The sequence below is a fragment of the Orycteropus afer genome, unplaced genomic scaffold (genome assembly GCF_000298275.1).
Source record: "Orycteropus afer afer isolate SDZICR_OR568_19922 unplaced genomic scaffold, OryAfe1.0 scaffold00116, whole genome shotgun sequence".
In the NCBI taxonomy this organism is placed as follows: Eukaryota; Metazoa; Chordata; class Mammalia; order Tubulidentata; family Orycteropodidae; genus Orycteropus; species Orycteropus afer.
This window is the reverse complement of record NW_006921703.1, coordinates 1271483-1292258: the sequence shown is the minus strand read 5'-3', so window position 1 is coordinate 1292258 and position 20776 is coordinate 1271483. Positions and strand designations below refer to the sequence as shown.

The 20776-nt window shown below is 40.9% G+C and overlaps 1 protein-coding gene across 1 annotated transcript; it reads left to right on the top strand.

The window, feature by feature from the left end:
- Positions 1-1176: 1176 nt before the first annotated feature.
- On the top strand, positions 1177-8957 carry SFRP2 (secreted frizzled related protein 2). Its single transcript, XM_007943965.2, has 3 exons — positions 1177-1678; positions 4190-4270; positions 8653-8957. Exons 1-3 carry the CDS (start codon positions 1177-1179, stop codon positions 8955-8957), a joined length of 888 nt encoding a protein of 295 aa, XP_007942156.1.
- Positions 8958-20776: the final 11819 nt, after the last annotated feature.

Below are 20776 nucleotides of genomic sequence, written 5' to 3'. Positions count from 1 at the left end.
CCCACAAGAGGGACCCCTGCCCTTTCCCAGCCTGCCCACCTGCCGCATTTTCTGCCAGTCCTTTCGTCAGAGCACCAGCCTTCCAGGCCACATCTCCTCTGGGGCCCACACTTGGGTTCTCCTGAGCGCCCTGCCGCAAGAACCAGTGTGTGTTAGGGTCCGTGATTCCCTCGTATGGATTCCATCTGTTTGAGGAAAAGTCTGTTCTCCAAAACAGGGGGATGGTGGGCAGCCGTATGTGATTCTGATGAGACCTTGTTAAAGGCGTTTCCACAAGTGCAAAATCTGTATCCTCTTCCCAACAAAATAACAACTCAAACGTTGTATTGTTATTTCATTTGCTGTGTAACAGATTTGCGCGTGCGACTCTTTATAATTCTGAGTTTAAAAAGGGCAGGAGCGAGCACACCGCCTAGGCCAGGGAACCTGGATGTTGAACTGTAGCTAGAGATTCAGGGTAAAAGGAGGCTCGAAGGAGCAGAGAGTTCAAAGAGCCCAGAGTCGCTGCCTCCCGGGACAGAGTTCCGTCCTGCAGCCCCAGGACAAGAGCTCAAACTTCCACTTTGGGCCAAACAAACCTCAGCCCGGGCCCCATTGGGGGCGGGGTAGATTGCCACGGGGACTGGCATTTTTTAGGCAGCTCGCAGCAAAACCCGCAGCCTGCGTCCCGCACACTCTGTGGGAGCGCGATGGCCGGGCTTGTTTGTTGTTTAAAGCAATCTGAAAAAGCACGCGGCGGCATCTGCGGTGGGGGCGCGGCCAGAATTTCCTTCCATGGAGCGCTTGAGGAGTATTTTCAACGGAAAACCAGACCAAAAAAGTAGTGACCAAGCCTCCTCGGATTACTCTCCACTGGCTCCTCCCTTCCATCCCCCACCTCTAGATTTGCATAAAAAAAGGCCAAGAAAACTCTGGCTGTGCCCCAACCAAGGCTCACTCTAGTCCCCCGGGTCGGAGCCCCCAAGAGCTGCGTGCCGAGTTGCAGCGCAAAGCCAAGCGGAGAGCGCTTCGCTTGCGCCGTGCTCCTCGCGCTCGGCTCCCTCGCGCTCCTGTTACTGCCTTCCAGATCTTCTAGCCGCTCCGAGCGGAGCGAGCGGGCCCGGGACGAGCTCGAGCTCCAGCCGCCTCGCGTTTCCCCGCTCCGGCCCGCCGCCCCCCGGGGGTCGCGCGCCCACAATGCCGCAGGGCCCCGGGTCGCTGCTGCTGCTGGTCCTCGCCTCGCATTGCTGCCTGGGCTCGGCGAGGGGGCTCTTCCTCTTTGGCCAGCCTGATTTCTCCTACAAACGCAGCAACTGCAAGCCCATCCCGGCCAACCTGCAGCTGTGCCACGGCATCGAATACCAGAACATGCGGCTGCCCAATCTGCTGGGCCACGAGACCATGAAGGAGGTGCTGGAGCAGGCGGGCGCCTGGATCCCTCTGGTTATGAAGCAGTGCCACCCAGACACCAAGAAGTTCCTTTGCTCGCTTTTCGCGCCCGTCTGTCTCGACGACTTGGACGAGACCATCCAGCCGTGCCACTCGCTCTGTGTGCAGGTGAAGGACCGCTGCGCCCCAGTCATGTCCGCCTTCGGCTTCCCTTGGCCTGACATGCTAGAGTGCGACCGCTTCCCCCAGGACAACGACCTCTGCATCCCCCTCGCCAGCAGCGATCACCTCCTGCCGGCCACCGAGGAAGGTAAGCTTCCCCTTTTAAGCTCTCACCCCTCCCTAGCACCGCCGAGGAGCTCCTGGGGGATTCCCACCTCCCCAGCGTTTCCCTCCACCCCCATTGCGGGGCATCCCTTCCGAGGGTGCCAGTCTAGGGCGGATCAGACCGTTCCCTTGCCCTGGTCTGTCATCGCTACAAGCTTCTACCAAATCTGAGACCCCTTACCCCAAACCTCTCATTCCCTTTCCAAGTTACACCAGTTGCTCTTTGTTAAGTATAGTTAAAACACAAAAAACTGAAATGCGTCTCGTCTTTATAGATGCACATTAAAAAAAAAAAAAAAAAAAAGATGTTAGCGCCGGAGCCACTCTTCTTAGTGTTGGAAGCGATCATGCATGGAGGAGTTGGTGAGTACCCTGGCCAGAGGCTCCTCGTTCAGCCTGTTTTCGGCATATCCTTACCAGCGGATTCTAGTCACAGGAACATTTCTGTACAGGCAGGATAACCAAGGTGCACAAGCAGATGATCTTTTAAGATACTTTCTGTCCTTTGCCAGTTTAGGTTGTAGAATTAAAACGAGGACTGACTAGAGGAGAAATCTAGAAGGGGGTGTGTTGAGTAACAGTTTAGGTGTTTGAGGAAGAAATATGTCAACAGGGCCCACAGGAATCTCCAGGAATCATCTTTCTATTGCTGCCAGCTTTTATTTTAGGAGGGGTTTTACTTAACTGGAGAAAATCATGCAAAAGAGAATTTCCCTAGTTTTTAGAAAACAGAGAGTTCCTGTGCAAAAAACCATCAAAGCAATGAAAACCTCATGGGCTCTTGATATTCTTCCTGAAAGGAAACCGTATACAATACATCTGAGCTGATTTAGGTCCCCCTGGGATGGAAAGGGGGCTTCCTAATCCCTTTCAAGGCGTTCAACAGCATCTTCCTTTCAATCTCTAATTGTTTTCCTACAGCCATCATTAGTAAAAGAAAATGCAAAGTTGCTTAGCAATCTTTCCTGGCAAGCACTGTGCCTTTACAAACATCTTATTGGTTAGATTTCTAATTTATTGCAAATGTTTGGCATTTTTCAAACATTTGTCCAACATATACCAACCACCAAGCATTGCAGGTTAGTAACATTTTATATACATTCCTAGCTCCTAATGGAAATGCTATTTCTAAAGGCAACTCTGCCTGTGTGTTGCTTTTGTTTTTGTTTCTTTCCACTATGCATTGCTTTTTCCTTTTCACTATAGGCAATAACATACACTGTACATTTCTCTCAAAATACTTCTCCCACTTCAAAATAAGAGTTTGTGTTCTTCAGAATTTGCTCTTTGTGATTTGTCTAACTTGATAAATAACTTCTATTAGTCACAGAATTTTCTGTGAAAATTTAATTTCATATCAATGAAAATCTAATTTCACCTACATTTAAAAGACAGTATTAACACATATATAAATGGGAGAAGGTGGAGATGTTTTCTTCTTCCCTAACTCTCCCCAAGAAATCAGCCTTTTTAAGAAGCCTTTTCTGATAACTGTGTTAGTAGTGCACAATTCCTGTTTTGGGTCAGATCCCACAGACAGTTTTGCTTCTTTTTTGCTTAGCTTCAGGAAGAGTTTTAGTGTTTTGTTTTTTAAGAGTTTGAAACAGGCAAAGAAGGGCAAGAAGAACCTGTAACAGGGAGCTCTAGATCCCAATGAAACCAACGCAGCTTGACCCAAGCACAAACTTGGCAGAGAGTACAAGGTGATAGAGACCCTTCAGAACAGAGTTGTAATTAGTGCAGTGTGTTTCCAAGATAGAAAAAGCCCACATGTGATCCTTAACAATACTACATACCCCTCCCAGTCCAGGCTTGACAATATCTTGAAATGACTCCCCAGAGACACAACTCTTCAGCAGAGGCTGAACTTCACTGGTGTCTTGTAGATGAGAGGGAGACAATCTTTCAGCCATATTGTATGGTTACCAGTTTTCTGAAATTCCTCAAGGCTCTTTTTGTGGTTTCTCCTTGGAGAAGCCATAGAAATAACTTCTTCAGAGACTCCACTTGTCCCATGGATTGGGAGGAAGACATGAAGTGCTGCAACCTGTCCCAATCACCTATAGCTACACACGTAGTGCCTAAGGCATTTGACTGCTAACCAGAAGGCTGGCAGTTCAAACCCACTAGCTATTCCTCAGAAGGAGGGTTGGGCAATCTACTTCTGTAGTGATACTGCCTCGGAAACCCAAGGAGGGGTCGCTATGGGTCGGATCCAGCTCGATGGCAGTGGGTACACACACCCGGATACTCCATCCACAACTCCCTTTTTATTTGGAATGCACTGTTTATTAAACACAACACAACTGAAAATGAAAGGCATGGGAGACTTTCTGAGGAATGAGTGATCTTACTTGTGTAGATGAGGCAGAAGCTACAGTCAAATAGGACAGTTGCTACTCTTGCCTGGATAAGGTCCTTGGATTGTTTACAAACACCACCTGCTGTTTCCTTTCATGCAAACTTAACTAAAGTCTGTTTTTCACATTTCCAGCTCCTAAGGTGTGTGAAGCCTGCAAAAATAAAAATGATGATGACAACGACATAATGGAAACTCTTTGTAAAAATGATTTTGGTAAGTAATACAGCACCACCACCTAAAGATTTCATATTCAAAAGTTATGTCAGTAAAACTACAAATCATTAAAATATTAGTAGAGGTTAGGTGAAATACAATCACTGCTTATTTTCCTAAAGCCATCTAATCTGCTCTTAGTTTCTTCCCTATTGTGTTTTCAGTTGTACCTTTAGGTGAGATTCCTTGTTCTGTTAACTCATCAAATAATGAGAATCATTCAAATTAAGAATTTTCAGTGGCACATTTTGAATCTCAAAATCTTGGGCTGTATTCTCCTTAGTCACTTGGCATGTGCATCAGGGATGAGAACACATAAAATATTAGCCCCAGTTGACCACAAATAAAAATTTACTCTGGAAATAATAGAAATATTTTAAAATTATTTATAACCCATAATTATCTGCATCTCTATGTTCCATCTTTAGTGAATATATCCAAGATGCCAGCTAATAGTTTGGACATGTTTTCTTAAATTTATTTAAAAAAAAAAAATTGGTTTATTGAGAAGATACTTACCATCAGCTTGAAACACCATCATATAATCATTTTTAAAAGAAATTTTTCATAAAGTTTTTTTATGAATAAACCCATAAATACTAGCTATACTTTTATAAATAGTTAAAAAAACAAAAGAAAGAAAGAATTTACTTTAACAAGATACATGGAAGATGCTGTGATGGTGTGGCACCTGGGGACAATAAATAATGTGTGTGATACGTTACTTAAGCTCCATAAAGTGTATATCACTACACTTGAAAGCATATTAGTAAAAAGGATAATTGGAGCTTTTGTCTCCACAGCACTCCACCAGCGCCTTATCTGCTAAATACAGAATTTTGGAGTGGCCAAGAACTTTACCCAGACTCCTATGAGTCATGCTTTTTGCTTTAATTCCATTCCAAGGACAGGTACTTTGTGGTACATCTTTAAAAGGCAAAAGGTTGAACTTATTAGTAAACAGATATGGTCCATGCTCTGTCAAATGATAATGGATTCTAAGAGGCTCATGTTGTATTTCTATATACTAAAGTCCTTGAGACTGAGGGAAATCCCTCCAGCCTCCACTGTTGAGGAATGTCCACCTATTTTCTCCTTACTTTCCCACTGCTACTGATGCCTTATGGCCTTGGTATCTTCCAGGAAATGTTCCGAATTCAACCTTGTTGACTGGTCCAGAACAGCCATAGTCACAGATTTAGGAAACAGCTTCACACTGCTGAGGAAAGGGGAAAGAAAGAGGAGGCAGCTCTAAGTCATCACTACATTTCCCTCAGGAAGAGCCACCAATGAGGATAACAGGGTTTCTCACGTCTCTGTTCAAACATGAACAACTCTCAAATTAGTTGAGGGTGAAGCGTGTCATCAGGAGGTGCTCCCAAATCACCAGAGCCTTACCAAAACATCAGTCTCAGCTTCCATGCTACAAGACTTGCTTAAGGATGAGATAGAAAGATACGATTTTAATAAAATTTATATAAAATTTCGTATCAACTATCATTTTTTGCTGGCAGCTTATGGTCTTCGTGCTAGTTTTAATACAAATATCTCTCCTGACTTCCATGGAAAAGTTAGTTATATTGTAGGGCTCTGAAGCAATAGTATTTAGAGGACACACACACATTCTTTGCTTTACAGAAGACCTCCTTTCTAAGGATGCCCCATCAGGACCTGGGCCAAAAACTGGTTATGTATGTGAGTGTCCCCTCATGTTCTATCTCCTTAGAGACAGAAAGTCTTTCACAAAAACATAGAGGTCATTACATTGCAGATACCTCACAAGTTTTGTTTTCTATTTCCCCATACTCATGAAATGCGTCATTTACTCCCGTTTTATATATTACCTGTATTCTTAGTAATGGAAGGGCAGAAGGGACAAATGTAGAAATCTAACTTATTTCATTTGAATTATCCATGAAAACATCACACCCTGCCCCACTCCTGAAGTACAGGGAAAATGAAGAATGACTCCTCTTTTCAATGGTGAAAGTATGGCAGTGTATCAGAACTGACTTCTAGTGTATATACCCCCTTATGTGACCAGACAGTATCATCACCTCTGTCTCCTACATCCTGCATCCCCATTTCAGGGCAGGAGAAGATTTGGATTTTGATTCCCTATAGGTAGGTCCAGCTGAAAATCCAGGGAAGAAATCCTTGGTGTTTTCCTATGGTAAACTTTTGCAAAGGTGGTTAGTTTAGAATTAGAGAATAATGAGGAATAAATCTTCCTTTGGGTTAAAAGTGATGGTTCTTCTGATATTGAGAGGTCAAGAATGTTTCATTTGAACAGGTGAAATTTCGCACATGTTCAATCTGTGCTAGAAACAAGACACAGAGGTAATGGATAATAAGTTTGCTTCTCCTGTCATATGTCTTCTAGCTCCTACATCCTACATAGAGACCACAGGAACATGTGACATTTCCACACTGTTTTTCCATGGCTTAAGTTTCATAAGCCCTGAGAACTCAGTGGGAGCTCTGGTGGCATAGTGCCTAAGGCATTTGACTGCTAACCAGAAGGCTGGCGGTTCAAACCCCCCAGCCACTCCTCGGAAGGAAGGTTGGGCAATCTACTTCTGTAGTGAGAACTCAGTACTACAGTTCAAATGCCTATCAGGCAAAACCATGCTTGGCCAACTCACAGCATCTCTGACATACCTGGTTGAGCTTATCTCATTTCCTGGCTGACTGGAAGAGATATGTGCAGTGACATTCCCTTGTTTAACCAACTTGAAATCCACTTGACAGCAAGTAATGTGTTGTTTACATTAGTAGAGTTTTGGGTGTTTGTATATAACTCCTTTCAGATTTTCTTTATCTCCTGTTGCCATCTAGTCAATTCCAACTCACAGTGACCACATAAGACAGCGAAGAACTGCCCCATAGGGTTTCCAAGGCTATAATCTTTACAGAAGCAGACTGCCACATCTTTCTTCCATGGAGTGGCTGTGGGATTCGAACTGCTGACCTTTCAGTTAGCAGGCAAGCACTCAACCACTGCTCCACCAAGCCTCCTTGTAAATCACTAAACATCTTTGTATTTAAGATTCTTCATGTATTAATAAGAGATTGCAACTGGATGATCCTTTCCAACCTTAAAATTTGATCCTTTCCCTGCCTTTGTGGAGTCTTGAAATTTAATTCCACCATCCATGTTTGTAGGGTTTTCTTTCTCAAAGAATACTGTTTATGACTATAAAATGTGTCTTTTATATTAAACCACTTACTTTTGGTCGTAGCATTCTAATGAGTTTACATATACATTTTGGAAATAGTACATATATATCTGTAAACGCTTTGGCTTTGGACAGGCACATGATAACACACGAGGATGAAGTATTCAGAAAAACACTTTTACAGCTAAACAAGTCATGCTCTTAAAAAAAAAAAAAGTCTTGCATATTTTTTTTTTTTCTTCTAGTTACTTTACCAAATCAAATGCAGCTGTAAGATCAATTCTCCTTCCCTGTAATCTGTTCTTTAGAAAACAATGATTGTGTAATACAATTTCCTTACAGGTTTGTCCAAAAACCTCTCCTACGTAATAAATTGAGTTTAAAGTTTACGGCCACAGAAGGATCACGTTTCACCTAAGAGTCAGGCATTTCTTTTCATGCTGAAGTTTCCAATAGGGGAAGTCATTTGTTGGGGAGAGCAGGAACCACATGCAAGCTATGTAAAAACACAAGGGCAAGGAAACAAGAAGAAAAGTTAATTGAGTCCTGCAAAGAGAAAGCGTTTTTAAAGGATGGCTGATTGGAAACAAAGTGCCTGACAAACTCTTTGAGGCTTTAGAAATGGAGCCACCTGCTCTCCCCAACCCCCAACCCCCTACCTGCAGCCTCTGACAGTTTCATAGCTTGTCTTCCATCCCCCAGACCAAGTCCCACAAATACGGAGTAGAGTGGGGTGAGGAAAGCTCCCAATTTATTGTTGTTAGGTGTTTGGAGTCCATTTCAACTCATAGTGACCCTAGGTGACAGAGTAAAACTGCCCCATAGGGTTTTCTCTATTGTAATCTTTACAGGTGTTGATTGCCAGGTCTTCCTCCCACCGCTGGGTGGGTTCAAACCGCCCACTTTTCGGTTAGTAGCCCAGCGCTTATCCGTTGCACCACCATGGCGCCTATTTAAAGCGTACTCCCCTATTATAAGGAGCTCTGGTAGTGTAGTGCCTAAGGCACTTGACTGCTAACCAGAAGGCTGGTGGTTCAAACCCACCAGCCAGTCCTCGGAAGGAAGGTTGGGTAATCTACTTCTGTAGTGATACCGCCTCGGAAATCCAAGCGGGGGTCGCTATGAGTTGGGTCTGACTCAGCGGCACATAACAACCCCTGTTATAACTGGTGTGATTCCTTCTGCCCTCTCTTATCTTTATAGCCCTCAAAATAAAAGTGAAGGAGATAACTTACATCAATCGAGATACCAAAATCATCCTGGAGACCAAGAGCAAGACCATTTACAAGCTGAACGGTGTATCCGAAAGGGACCTGAAGAAATCGGTGCTGTGGCTCAAAGACAGCTTGCAGTGCACCTGCGAGGAGATGAACGACATCAACGCACCCTATCTGGTCATGGGACAGAAGCAGGGCGGCGAGCTGGTGATAACCTCAGTGAAGCGGTGGCAGAAGGGGCAGAGAGAGTTTAAGCGCATCTCCCGCAGCATCCGCAAGCTGCAGTGCTAGTTCCGGCGCCCAGGTTCTTCCTGGCAGGCCGGCTTCAGAGCTCGGCTGACCATTTTCGCTCCGGGACTCAGCTCTTATTCCCAAGCACAGTCCCTGGGCTCCAGCCCCAGCCTGGAGTTTCTCCCCTGCCTTTTGCACGTTTGCACCCCCAGCATCTCCTGAGTTATAAGACCCCAGGAATGGATAGCTGTTTTCACCTAAAGGAAAAACTCACCCAAATCTTGTAGACATATTCAAACTAATAAAACCATGAATATTTTTATGAAGTATTAAAATAGCTCACTTTAAAGCTAGTATTGAATAGATGCAACTGTGACTTGGGTCTGATTTTTTTTTCTTTCCTGTTTGGATCAGCTGGTTTTCACTTTCATTGAGGTTGCCATAACATGCAAACCATGTCATGTGTCAATGTGGCCTAAATAGTTGTGGGTCATAAACACTGTTGAGATAAAGCTGGCTGTTATCTCAACATCTCTCTCAGCTCCAGTGTGTAAGTCTTGTAACAATTCATTTGTCATGTTACATCCTAGTTGGAAACTGTTGGTATGTATTACATTTCCAGCTACAATACTTCCACTGATTTTAAAAAACACATTAACTATTAATCATAGCATGGTTTCTTTGAATTAAAGGACAGAACAGATAAATTTTATAATTGACCTGAGTACTTTAAGCATTTTAAAAAAACATTTTTTACTTAATTTTGCAAATTAAACCATTGTAGCTTTCCTGTAATATACATAGTAGTTTACCTTCAAAAGTTGTAAAAATATTGCTTTAACCAACCCTGTAAATATTTCAGATAAACATTATATTCTTGTATATAAACTTTACGTCCTGTTTTAACTATTCCTTGTCTTCTGTTTTGTCTTAGAAGGAATTTGGGGAGGAGCTATATATGACTGGTTGGTGACTTCCCTTCTGAGGCCCAGCCCATCCACAGATCTCATATAGATCTTACCTGTGTTGGCTGCCGCCCCCTCCCCCCTACACACACTCGCACGTGGGCAGATATTGGCAGTGCTCTAGAAAGAGCTTTTGTTCTTTTGTCCTTTCTCAGCAGTTCAGCTACAGCAGCTATGTGACAACACTACTGTCAGATTCATGAGTTTTATCATTGTGCTTTTATAATGAAAAAGAATTGTTGTTGTTGTTGTTATGTGCCGTCAAGTCAAACCGGACTCATAGCGACCCCTCCTTGGGTTTCCGAGGCAGTATCACTACGGAAGTAGGATTGCCCAAAAAAGAATAGTAATTGCAAAAAATGTTAATTCCTTCCACACTTTGACTCACACACACAAACACACACACACAAAAGAATCATGATTAGGAAAGTAGTGACTGGAAGGCAGAAGGTAGGAGATGATTAAGAAAAACAAAGCAACAACAACAACAACAAAAAAAAAAACAGCATTAGGATGAGAAGAGGACAGATGGACATCCATCCATTAAATGTCCATCCAAACAGTTTACTGTTCCACCTCCACAAAAATTCTATTAGACATGAAAAATCAGGCTCAGAGAGGTTAAGCAACATGGCTCATAAGAGGCAGAACCAAGACTGAATATCCTCTCAGACAAATGCTGTCTTCTAGTCAAACTGTGAGTAAATTACAGAAACATGGTGCCATTCACTTATTCAACAAATATTTTTGAGCATCTGCTATGTGCCAGACCTTGCTCTAAATGCTGGGGATACACATGCTGGGCTATGCTTATGTATTTCTAATCGTGACAAGTTTATGAAGTAAAAGTACAGTGTCTCCCATCAATGTGAAATTTTTAGAGATAATTCTTGTGAAGTCTTTATCTGATGGCATTTTATCAATTAAGCTTAAAAATATTCTAAACATATGTACATGATCATCTCTACAGACCTCAAGTTCCTCTGACACCAAAACTCAATATAATAAAAATAAGTAAGTCAATATAGTCTACAGCCTGGTTGCATGATTCCAGCGATAACTTTCATTTTCCTTTGGGATGCCAACTTGACACTGCTTCTAATTTAATTTTACAAACTCAAGACATGACCATGCTTCCACAAGGGGCCTAGGCACTTGATTAGAAAAAGGGTGCTGATGGATCAAGAGCAACACTCATTTAAACAGGAGACTAAGGACCCTAAAAAAGGCAGAGAAAGAGTAAGAAGATGAAAGGCAATAGAAAGTAAACAGTAAATCAAGAATTTAAGAATTAGAGGGGGAAATAGGTACAGTGTGTCAAAAACTAATGGAGACAAGTAATTTAGAAGAAACTAACTGAATATTCCTTTGGAATCAAGCCAAAAGCCACTTGCCTGTATATTTTTGTTGTTAGGTGCCTTGAGTCAGTTCCAGAATAACCTCCTGTATAACAGAAGGAAATGTTGCTCATTGTTGCTCATGTCACTTATTGTTGCACCCACTAAGAGGGTCTTCCTCTTTTTCATTGACTCTCTACTTGCTTATTTGGTGGGATGAAAAATGTCCGCTCTAGAGGGCCATTAATGCCAGATAAACTTCCTTCAGTCATGTTTTGGAGAGTTAGCAGCTCCAACGTCACTCCAATGTCTGCCTCTTACCATATACCCCTCTCTGTGGACTTCCCAACATCCACATGTATCTAGTTCCATCTTTGACCAGGGTGTGATCCAATGAGACATGTTTCAGGTAGAACAGATATGTTTTCGTTTGATTGTTCATTTTGTTTTATTGTTTTCTTTCCATGATGGTTCACTATACATGGCTCATTTATTCTTGGAATAATCATGATTGTATTCTTAATTACTTTATCAATTATCAGGTTTGTAGACAGATAAAAACCTGACTGTTCATCCATTATTGGAATAAGAAAACAAGTAATCAGAGGACATTGGATTTCTGAGCTTCCTAAGATGATTTGTGGCCTGTTAATAAACTGCTTGTTGTTGTTGTTGTTGTTGTTAGCTACCATTGAATTGGCTCCTGACTCATGCACAACAAAACAAAATGCTGCCTGATCCTATGCCATCCCCATGATTAGCTGTGGATCAAACTGTTGTGATCCATAGGGTTTTCATTGGCTGATTTTCAGAAGTAAATCACCAGGCCTTTCTTCTAGTCTTTCTTAGTCTGGAACCTTTACAGCATCATAGCAACATACAAGCCTCCTCTGAAAGACAGCAGCTGCACATGAGGTGCACTGACTGGAAATCAAACCTGGACCTCCTACTTAGAAGGCAAGAATTCTACCACTGCCCCATAGCAAACTACTATTAGACCCAAAATTGGACATCACCCTAAATGGAAAAGTTGAAAGATATGAAAACTACATATCTACTACGTATTTAATTCTTCTTCACTTTGTAACTTGAGAAATCAGTGTTTCTATAAGAATTTATGAATTATTTTAGCCACATTTCCCACATGCACAAGGAAAAATATTCTGTCTACAGGCACAAATCAGTATACTGAAATTACTTAGAAAGAATCAGTTTTATCTAATAGCCCCTCCACTACTCATTATTTATTATCAAATGATAATTTGATTGGATTTTTTACCTTTATTTTTTTTGATGTGAGAAGCATCCTAGAAAACCAATCCAGGCACATGTGCCCCTCATGCAGTCACTGAATCTGGATTGTAAAACAATGAGATTGTTGCCTGAGAAACCCATTGCACAAACACAAATTAAGGAATTAACTCAGCAAAGATTTGTTGAGAACCTTTCACCATATATTCATCCAATAAGTATATATTGAGTGCTTATCCACATGCCAGCCACTACTCTAGGAGTGAAGCAACCAAAAAACTGGTGTTAGTCAATTCAAGTCTGACTCATGGCAACTTCACATGTGTCAGAGTAGAACTGTGCTCCAGAGGATTTCAAATGGTTGATTTTCCAGTAGATCACCAGGTTTTTCTTCCAATGCATGGTTGAGTAGACTCAAACCTCCAGCCTTTCAATTAACAGCCAAGCATGCTAACTATTTGTACCACCCAGGAACAAATTTCAGCCCTTTTGTAATTTAAGAATTGTATTTGGTACCAGAAATACAGAGATGGACCCTGTTATGGATTGAATTGTGCCCTAAAAAAAAAAAGAGATGTTGAAGTTCTACCTCTGTGCCTGTGAATGTAACCCTGATTGGAAATACTTTCTTTTGTTATGTTCATGACATCATTCCAGGGTAAACCAAAAACAAACTCACTGCCATGGAGTCAGGACCTCTGGTAGCAGAGTGCCTAAGGCACTTGACTGCTAACCAGAAGGCTGGCGGTTCAAACCCACCAACCACTCCTCGGAAGAAGATTGGGCAATCTACTTCCGGAGTGATACTGCCTCAGAAACACAAGGAGGGGTCGCTATGAGTTGGGGCCGACTGGATGGCACATAACAACAACAACAGCCATGGTGTTGGATCCGACTCATAGTGACCCCTCCTTGGGTTTCCGAGGCTGTATCACTATGGAAGCAGAGTGCCCAACCTTCCTTCTGAGGAGTGGCTGGTGGTTTGGAACTACCAGCCTTCTAGCTAGCAGTCAAATGCCTTAGGCACTAGGCTACTAGAGCTCCTATTTTGTTCTAGACACCACAAATAAATCTAGCATAACGTCCATTTCTTTTCTAAAACCCATTGCCACTGAGTCTATTCCAACTCGTAGTGACCCTATAGGACAGAGTAGATCTGCCCCATAGAGTTTCGAAGGCTATAATCTTTATGGAAGCAGACTGTTACTTCTGTCTCCCACAGAGAAAACCATCAACCTTTGGATTAGGAGCTGTGTGCTAGCACAGCTTGCTTGTTGTACAGCAGGACTTCTGTATTTCTTCCATGTTATTGTTGTTGTTATGTGCCATTGAGTCGGACCCGACTTATAGCAACCTCTCCTTGGGTTTTTGAGGCAATATCACTATGGAAGTAGATTGCCCAACCTTCCTTCCTAGGAGTGGCTGGTGGGTTTGAACCCCCTGCCTTCTGGTTAGCAGTCAAGTGACTTAGGCACTACACTATCAGAGCTCCCTATTTCTTCCACAGTCAATAAAATTAAACTATTCACAAATTATTATTTTTTTTCAAATTCAAATAGCCTGTGGCTCACAAATAAATATCAATTCAACACACTAAAAAGATTTCTAAAAGCAGCCCAGGATTGTCCACAGAGTGATAGAAATAGGTAGGTCATAAAAAATTAATAAAGATACTAATATTAAAATTAATAAAGATTTTTGACCCACCAGCCACTCCTTGGAAAGAAGATTGGGTGATTTACTTCTGTAGTGATACCACCTGGGAAACCTAAGGAGAGGTTGCTATGAGTCGGAATCCAGTCGTTGGCAGTGAGTTTGTTTTTTGTTTGTTATTCATTAATATAGTGTTCGAAGTACAAATCAAAGAATTTATTTATATTAACTAATATCTTTAATAATTACACCATTTTTTAGCACCTACCTATAATAATAATAATGAATTTAATAACCCAGATACTCTGTTATACTATGAAATGAATAAAGCAGTAGATCTTTATGTCAATAAGTGGGTCTCTAGTAGAAATAACCCCAAAAAATCAATGCTTTTGTTCATGAGCACCCACACACAAAATTAGCTCTGGCAGAAAATCTTCTGAAGCTGTGTAATCCAAGGGATTCAAAACAAACCACTTAGCAGATTAGAAGCTGCACTACAGGTGGCAAGCACCTTGGTGTAGTTTTTGAAATTCAGAGCGAGCCAGGGAAGTAAATAGTTTCTACAAGTCTCAGTCTACTCATCTACAGATAATTAGGAATGATTCTCCATAAATCATGCCTCAGATCAATACGTTCTAATTTCCTTTCCATTTTCTAATTCCAAGTGCAATTCTCAGAGCTTGTTTCTGTGTGAGGAGATACTCAGCCAATTGCAATTGTACACCTCCCAATCCCCAACTCCCCATGTTTTTCAGATTCTTGAGTTCATTGGGTTGCCCAAGGTTGTGTGACTGATTGGGGCTTGACTGATAGCACTTCAGGCAGATAAAGAAGCTTTGGTGGTGGTGTTGCTAACCAGAAGATCAGTGGTTCAAACCCACCAGCTGTTCCACAGAGGGAATTTTGTAGAGATTTACAGCGTCGGAAACCCAACAGGGGTGACTATGAGTCAGAATTGACTTGATGGCAGTGAGTTTGGGCTTTTTTTCTTTTTTTGAAAAAAAAAAAAGGAAGAAAGGGGACCACAAACACTATCTCCTTTTTCCTTTTTCTAAAGAGAATTTTCCATCCAAAAGACAACTCAAGTACCTCCCTGTTGCCCTCTCCTCACCAGACTCCTGTAAGCAGCACCAGGCTTCAGCTGTTTTGGCCAGTCTACAGCAGTCAGAGCGCCAAGAGCCCATTCATTCATTCAGCAACCTTACATTGGTGTTACTATGTGCCAGGCACTGTCCTAAGTCTAGTATTGCAATGATTACCAATACACAATGGCACGTGACAAACAGTAGTAACTATGACCCAAATTTCTCTAGACCCTCTTGGACACAGTGTTCCTAATTCCCACTGGTTTTTATGAGTACAAATAAATTCACATTAAAACAACAGCGAAAATCAGAATCTCCAAGTCCAAAAGGGTAAATATCTTACCAAACATTTAAAGAACAATTAATACCAATTTTACATAATCTCTCCCAGGAAATAGAAGATGAGGAAACAGTTTCTAACTCATCTTATAAGGCCAATATTACCCTGAGACTAAAACCAGACAAAGACAGCATACACACACACTTATACACACAAAACTACATATCAGCATCTCTCATGAACTTAAACACAAAAATCCTCGACAAAATACTATCAAATCAAATCCAACAATGTATAAAAAGAATAATACAACACATCCAACCAAGCTGGAAGTATTTCAAGTATGCAAGGCTGCTTCAATACACAAAAACTAATCAGTGCAATCCACCATATCAATAGGCTAAGAATATAACTCATATGGTCATATCAATTGATGCATAAAAAGTATTTGATAAAATGCAATAGTGGTTTATGACAAACTCTTGGCAAACTAGGAGTAGAGGGGAATATCTTCAACCTCATAAAAAGTATCTAGCTAACATCATGCTTAATAGCAAAAGACTGAATGCTCTCCTCTAAAATCTGGAATAAAGTGAAGATATCCACTCTCACCACTCCTATTCAATATAGAACTGGTTCTTCTAGCCAGTGCAATGAGTCAAGGAAAAGAATAAATGGCATGCAGATTGGAAAGGAAGAAATATGACATTTCATATTTGCAGACATTATTATCTCTGGTAGAAAACTCCAAGAAATCTAGCAAAAAAAAATAAAAGAATTCCTAGAATAAATGTCTGTCATGGGATACAAGACCAACCCAAAATCTATTGTATTTTAATATTACTAACAAAAAACAAATGTAGATGAAAATTAAAAAGAAAAACGCATTGTACCATTTAAATTGCCCCCAAAAAAGTGTATTTGTGACCATACAGGTTTGGCAGACAATATTTCTATATACATGTTTATATGTTACTATAAAAATATCCATATGCAGTATAATCCTAACAGGGGGCAAAATTAGGATGACTTCTCAGCCACAGCTAAGCACCCTGAGGGAGTGAGTCACTGGGCCTGTGGGCTGAGGAGCATGGTTACAAGTAACCTCAAGCTCAATTGGCACAACACAGTAAACAAAAATATTGTTCTGAATTATACCTCAGTGAGTAGCAACTTGGGTCTTAAAAGCTTGTGAGCGGCAGTCTAAGATACAACTATTGAGTTGATCTCTCCTCGCCCAGAGAAAAAGAAAATGAAAAAAAAATTAAAACACCTGGAAACAGTCCAAAAGACTAATGGACCATGAGAACCTCAGCCTATATGACTCTGAGACCAGAAAAACTAGATGGTGGCTGGCCAGCAATGCTAACCTCTTAGAAAGGAATTAAAATTAGAGATACTGGATGGAGTGGGAGAAAAATTTTAGAACAAAATTAAAAAGCACAAAAAAAAACCAAGTTTACTAGTCAGATAGAAACCAGTGAAACTCCCAAGACTGTGGCCCCTGAGTCACCCTTTGGGCCTGGAATTGAACTCTCTCTCCTGTGGCTTTACTCTCAGCCAAACAATAGACAAGCCTATGAGGTAAACCATTATACTGGGAGGTGCACACCTTAGAACGATAAACCATGGGAGATTACAAGGGCAGCAGTTACACAGGGAGAAAGGCAGGGAGACAAGAATGACAGGCAAGAAGGACACAGGGAAAGGGAAACCACAGGGAGGAAGTGGAAGGAGCGCTGTTCAACTGCGGGGAATGTAATCAGTGTCACAAAACAAAATGTGTATGAACTTTTGACTGTAAAACTAATCTGCTTTGTAAAATTTCACCCAAATCACAATAAATATGTTAAAAGAAAAAGTAATTAGAGGATTGAAGATTAAAGAAATAGCAATTCATCAATGCACAACCACATTTCACTTTGCACAATCAATATATTCCTGTCCAATTTATACCCATGTATACACACACACATATAAATTTTGTGACAGATGTTTCTCATAAATAAAAATCTTAGAGTAAAAATAAATAAATTGCCCCCCAAAAATGAAAGTCTGAGGTATAAATCTAACAAAACACGTTTAGGATTTATATGCTAAAAATTACAAGATACTGATGAAAGACATCAAAGATGACCTAAATAATTGGAGAGATATACTAATTGGAAGACTCAACATAGTAAAGGTGTCAATTGTCCCCAAATTGATCTATAAATTTAATCCCATTGCTATCAAAATCTCAGCAAAGTTGTTTATAGACATAGATGATCTTAATTGTAAATTTGTGCTGAAAGAAAAAGGGCCTAGAATAACCAAAATAATTTTGAAAAAATAAATAATAAGTAAACTGGGAGAAATCACTCTCCTCAATGTTAAGGCTTACTACATAAGTTACAGTAATCAAGACAGTGTAGTACTGGAAGAAGGATAAACACGTAGATCAATGGAACAGAATAGAGAAATCAGAAATAGACCCACACAATATACTCAATTAATTTTTTAGAAGTGTAAAAGCAATTCAAAGGAGCTCTGGTAGCATAGTGTCTAAGGCACTTGACTGCTAACCAGAAGGCTGGCGGTTCAAACTCACCAGCCACTCCTCGGAAGGAAGGTTGGGCAATCCTACTTCCGTAGTGATACTGCCTAGGAAACCCAAGGAGGGTCGCTATGAGTCGGGCTGACTCCAGGGCACGTAACAACAATATAACAACAAAAACAATTCAATTCCAACAAATGGTGCTGAAGCAATTGACATTCTACAGGGATAAACAAATAAACACAATGGATAATGGACTTAAATGTAAATTTTAAAACTTTAAGAGATTTTAAGGGGAAAATGAGATAAATATTTCAAGACCTAGGACTAGGCAAAGAGTTCTTAGACTTGACATCAAAAGTATGAAAGGAAAACTTGATAAATTATACCGTACCAAATGTTTGCTCTGCAAAAGACTTTGTTAAAAAGATGAAAAGACAAATTACAGACTTGGAAAAAAGATATTTACAAACCACATATTTGACAAATGATTTGCATATAGAATATATAAAGAACTCTATATAAAGAACTCTCAAAACTTAACAGCAAAAAAATCAAACTGCACTTAGAAAATGGGCAAAAGGTATGAATAGGCATCTGTTCATATATATGAACAGTACATATATATGTACATATATATATATAAAGAGTACATATATATGTACATATATATATATGAAAAGTACATATATATATGAAGAGTACATACATATATATCTATGTGTGTGTGTGTGTGTGTGTGTATACCTGAAAAGATAGTCAGCTTTAAGACCATTAAGGGAATGCAAGTTAAAACCACAATGAAGTATCACTACACACCTATTAGAATGGCTGAAATAAAAAACAGTGTTTAACACTAAATGCTGACAAGAAAGCAAAGAAACTGGATCACACGCATTGCTGGCAGGAAAGTAGAGTGGTATAGACACTCTGGAAAATAGTTCAACAATTTCTTTAAAAGCTGAAACTGAACTTAGCATAAAACCCAGCAAATGTGTTATTGGATATTTATCCCAGAGAAGTGAAAAGTTATTTTCATGCAGAAACTTGCACACAAATGTTCATACTCACTGCCATCAAGTTGGTTTTAACTCCTAGCGACGCCTCCTTGGGTTTCCGAGGAGGTATCTCTATGGAAGTAGATTGCCCAGTCTTCTAAGGAGTGGCTGCTAGGTTTGAACTACTAGTCTTCTGGTTAGCAGTCAAATGCCTTAGGCACTACACCACTAGAGCAGCTTTACTCATAATAGGTAAATTACTCAAGTGTTCTTCAATTGGTGCATGGTTAACCTAACTGTGATATATCCAGGTGTGGTAGTTAAGCTTGTGCGTCAACTTGGCTGGACCTGATTGAGTGGCTAGGCAGCTGGATGTAGTTATTCCCCATGGTAAGACTGGTAATTATCTCCATGGTGGAATCTATTGGAGCGGCTGAGTAGCTCCTTTGGGTATGTGGTCTGCTTTCCGTATATAAGAAAGAGCTTTGGAAATGGTCAGCTTATGGCATGCTTGAACCCGTCATGTAGCTGTGTCATTGTTCAGCAGCCTGCTATGCTCTGCTGACCTTGGGACTTTCAGTGGATTTGAATTAATGGCCTGCCATGTGGTTTGGTAACATCAGGACTGTGCCATTTTATTTGTCGACATTGGGCTTGTTAGCCTCAGCAGCCAGTAGCTGCCTGAGTGAAGAGACACCTCTACCTTCAGTGGGCCAGAGGCAAGAGGCAGAGCTGAAGCCCAAGGTCAAGGGGCTTTCACACAGCCCCTAGAGCCTGGCACTTTGAACTTGGACTTCTGGCCTCCTGAACTATAAGAGAATAAACTCCTGCTGTGTTAAGGCCATCCCATTTGTGGTATATTCCTGTCAGAGTGGCACTAGGTATCCAGAACGGCATGCCATGGGATACTTGTTGTTGCTAGGTGCTGTTGAGTTGGTTCCAACTCATAAAGATCCCATGTACATCAGAACAAAAACACTGTCTTGTCCTAGGCCATCCTCACAATCATTGCTATGTTTGAGCCCATAGTTCCAACCACTATGTCAATCCATTTTGTTGAGTCTTCCTCTCTTTCACTGACCATCTTCTTTACCAACCATCATGTCCTTTTCCAGGGATTGGTTCTTATTGATAACATGTCCAAAGTACATGAGAAGTACTTTGGAATACTTCCTGTTGTTGTTGTTAGCTGCCATCCAACTCATAGAGAACCTATGTACAACAGAATGAAATACTACCTAGTCCTGCACTAGCCTCACAATCCTTGCCATACCTGAGCCCATTGTTACAGCCACTGTGTCAATCCATCTCATTGAGGACCTTCCCCTTTTTTGCTGTAATTCTAGTATCATGGAATACTACTCAGCAATAAAAAAAGAATGAACTAATGATAAGTGTAACAACTTGGATGAACTTCAAGGAAATTATACTCAGTGGAAAAAGAAAGAGACATTTTGAAAGGATCCATTCTGCATATTCCATGTATATAACATTCATGAATTAATGTAACTACAGAGATGGAGAACAGATGGTGGTTGCCAGGGGTTAAAGATGGAGCAATGGGATGGGTATGGCTCTAAAGAAGTAGCAGGAGACAGCTTTGTGGTAAGAGGACAGTTCAGCATCTTGACTGTTGTTATAGATTGAATTGTGCCCCCCAAAATTTTATGTTAAAGTTCTATCCACTTGTACCTGCGATATGACCTTTCTTAGAAACAGCATCTTTGAGAATGTTGTCAGTTAAGTTAATATGAATTTATACCAGAGCAGG

Coding starts and splice junctions, on each gene's coding strand:
- SFRP2 (XM_007943965.2), top strand. CDS start 1,177: ATGCCGCAGGGCCCCGGGTCGCTGCTGCTGCTGGTCCTCGCCTCGCAT. Junction 1,679..4,189: donor CCTGCCGGCCACCGAGGAAG/GTAAGCTTCCCC, acceptor TCACATTTCCAG/CTCCTAAGGTGTGTGAAGCC. Junction 4,271..8,652: donor TCTTTGTAAAAATGATTTTG/GTAAGTAATACA, acceptor TTATCTTTATAG/CCCTCAAAATAAAAGTGAAG.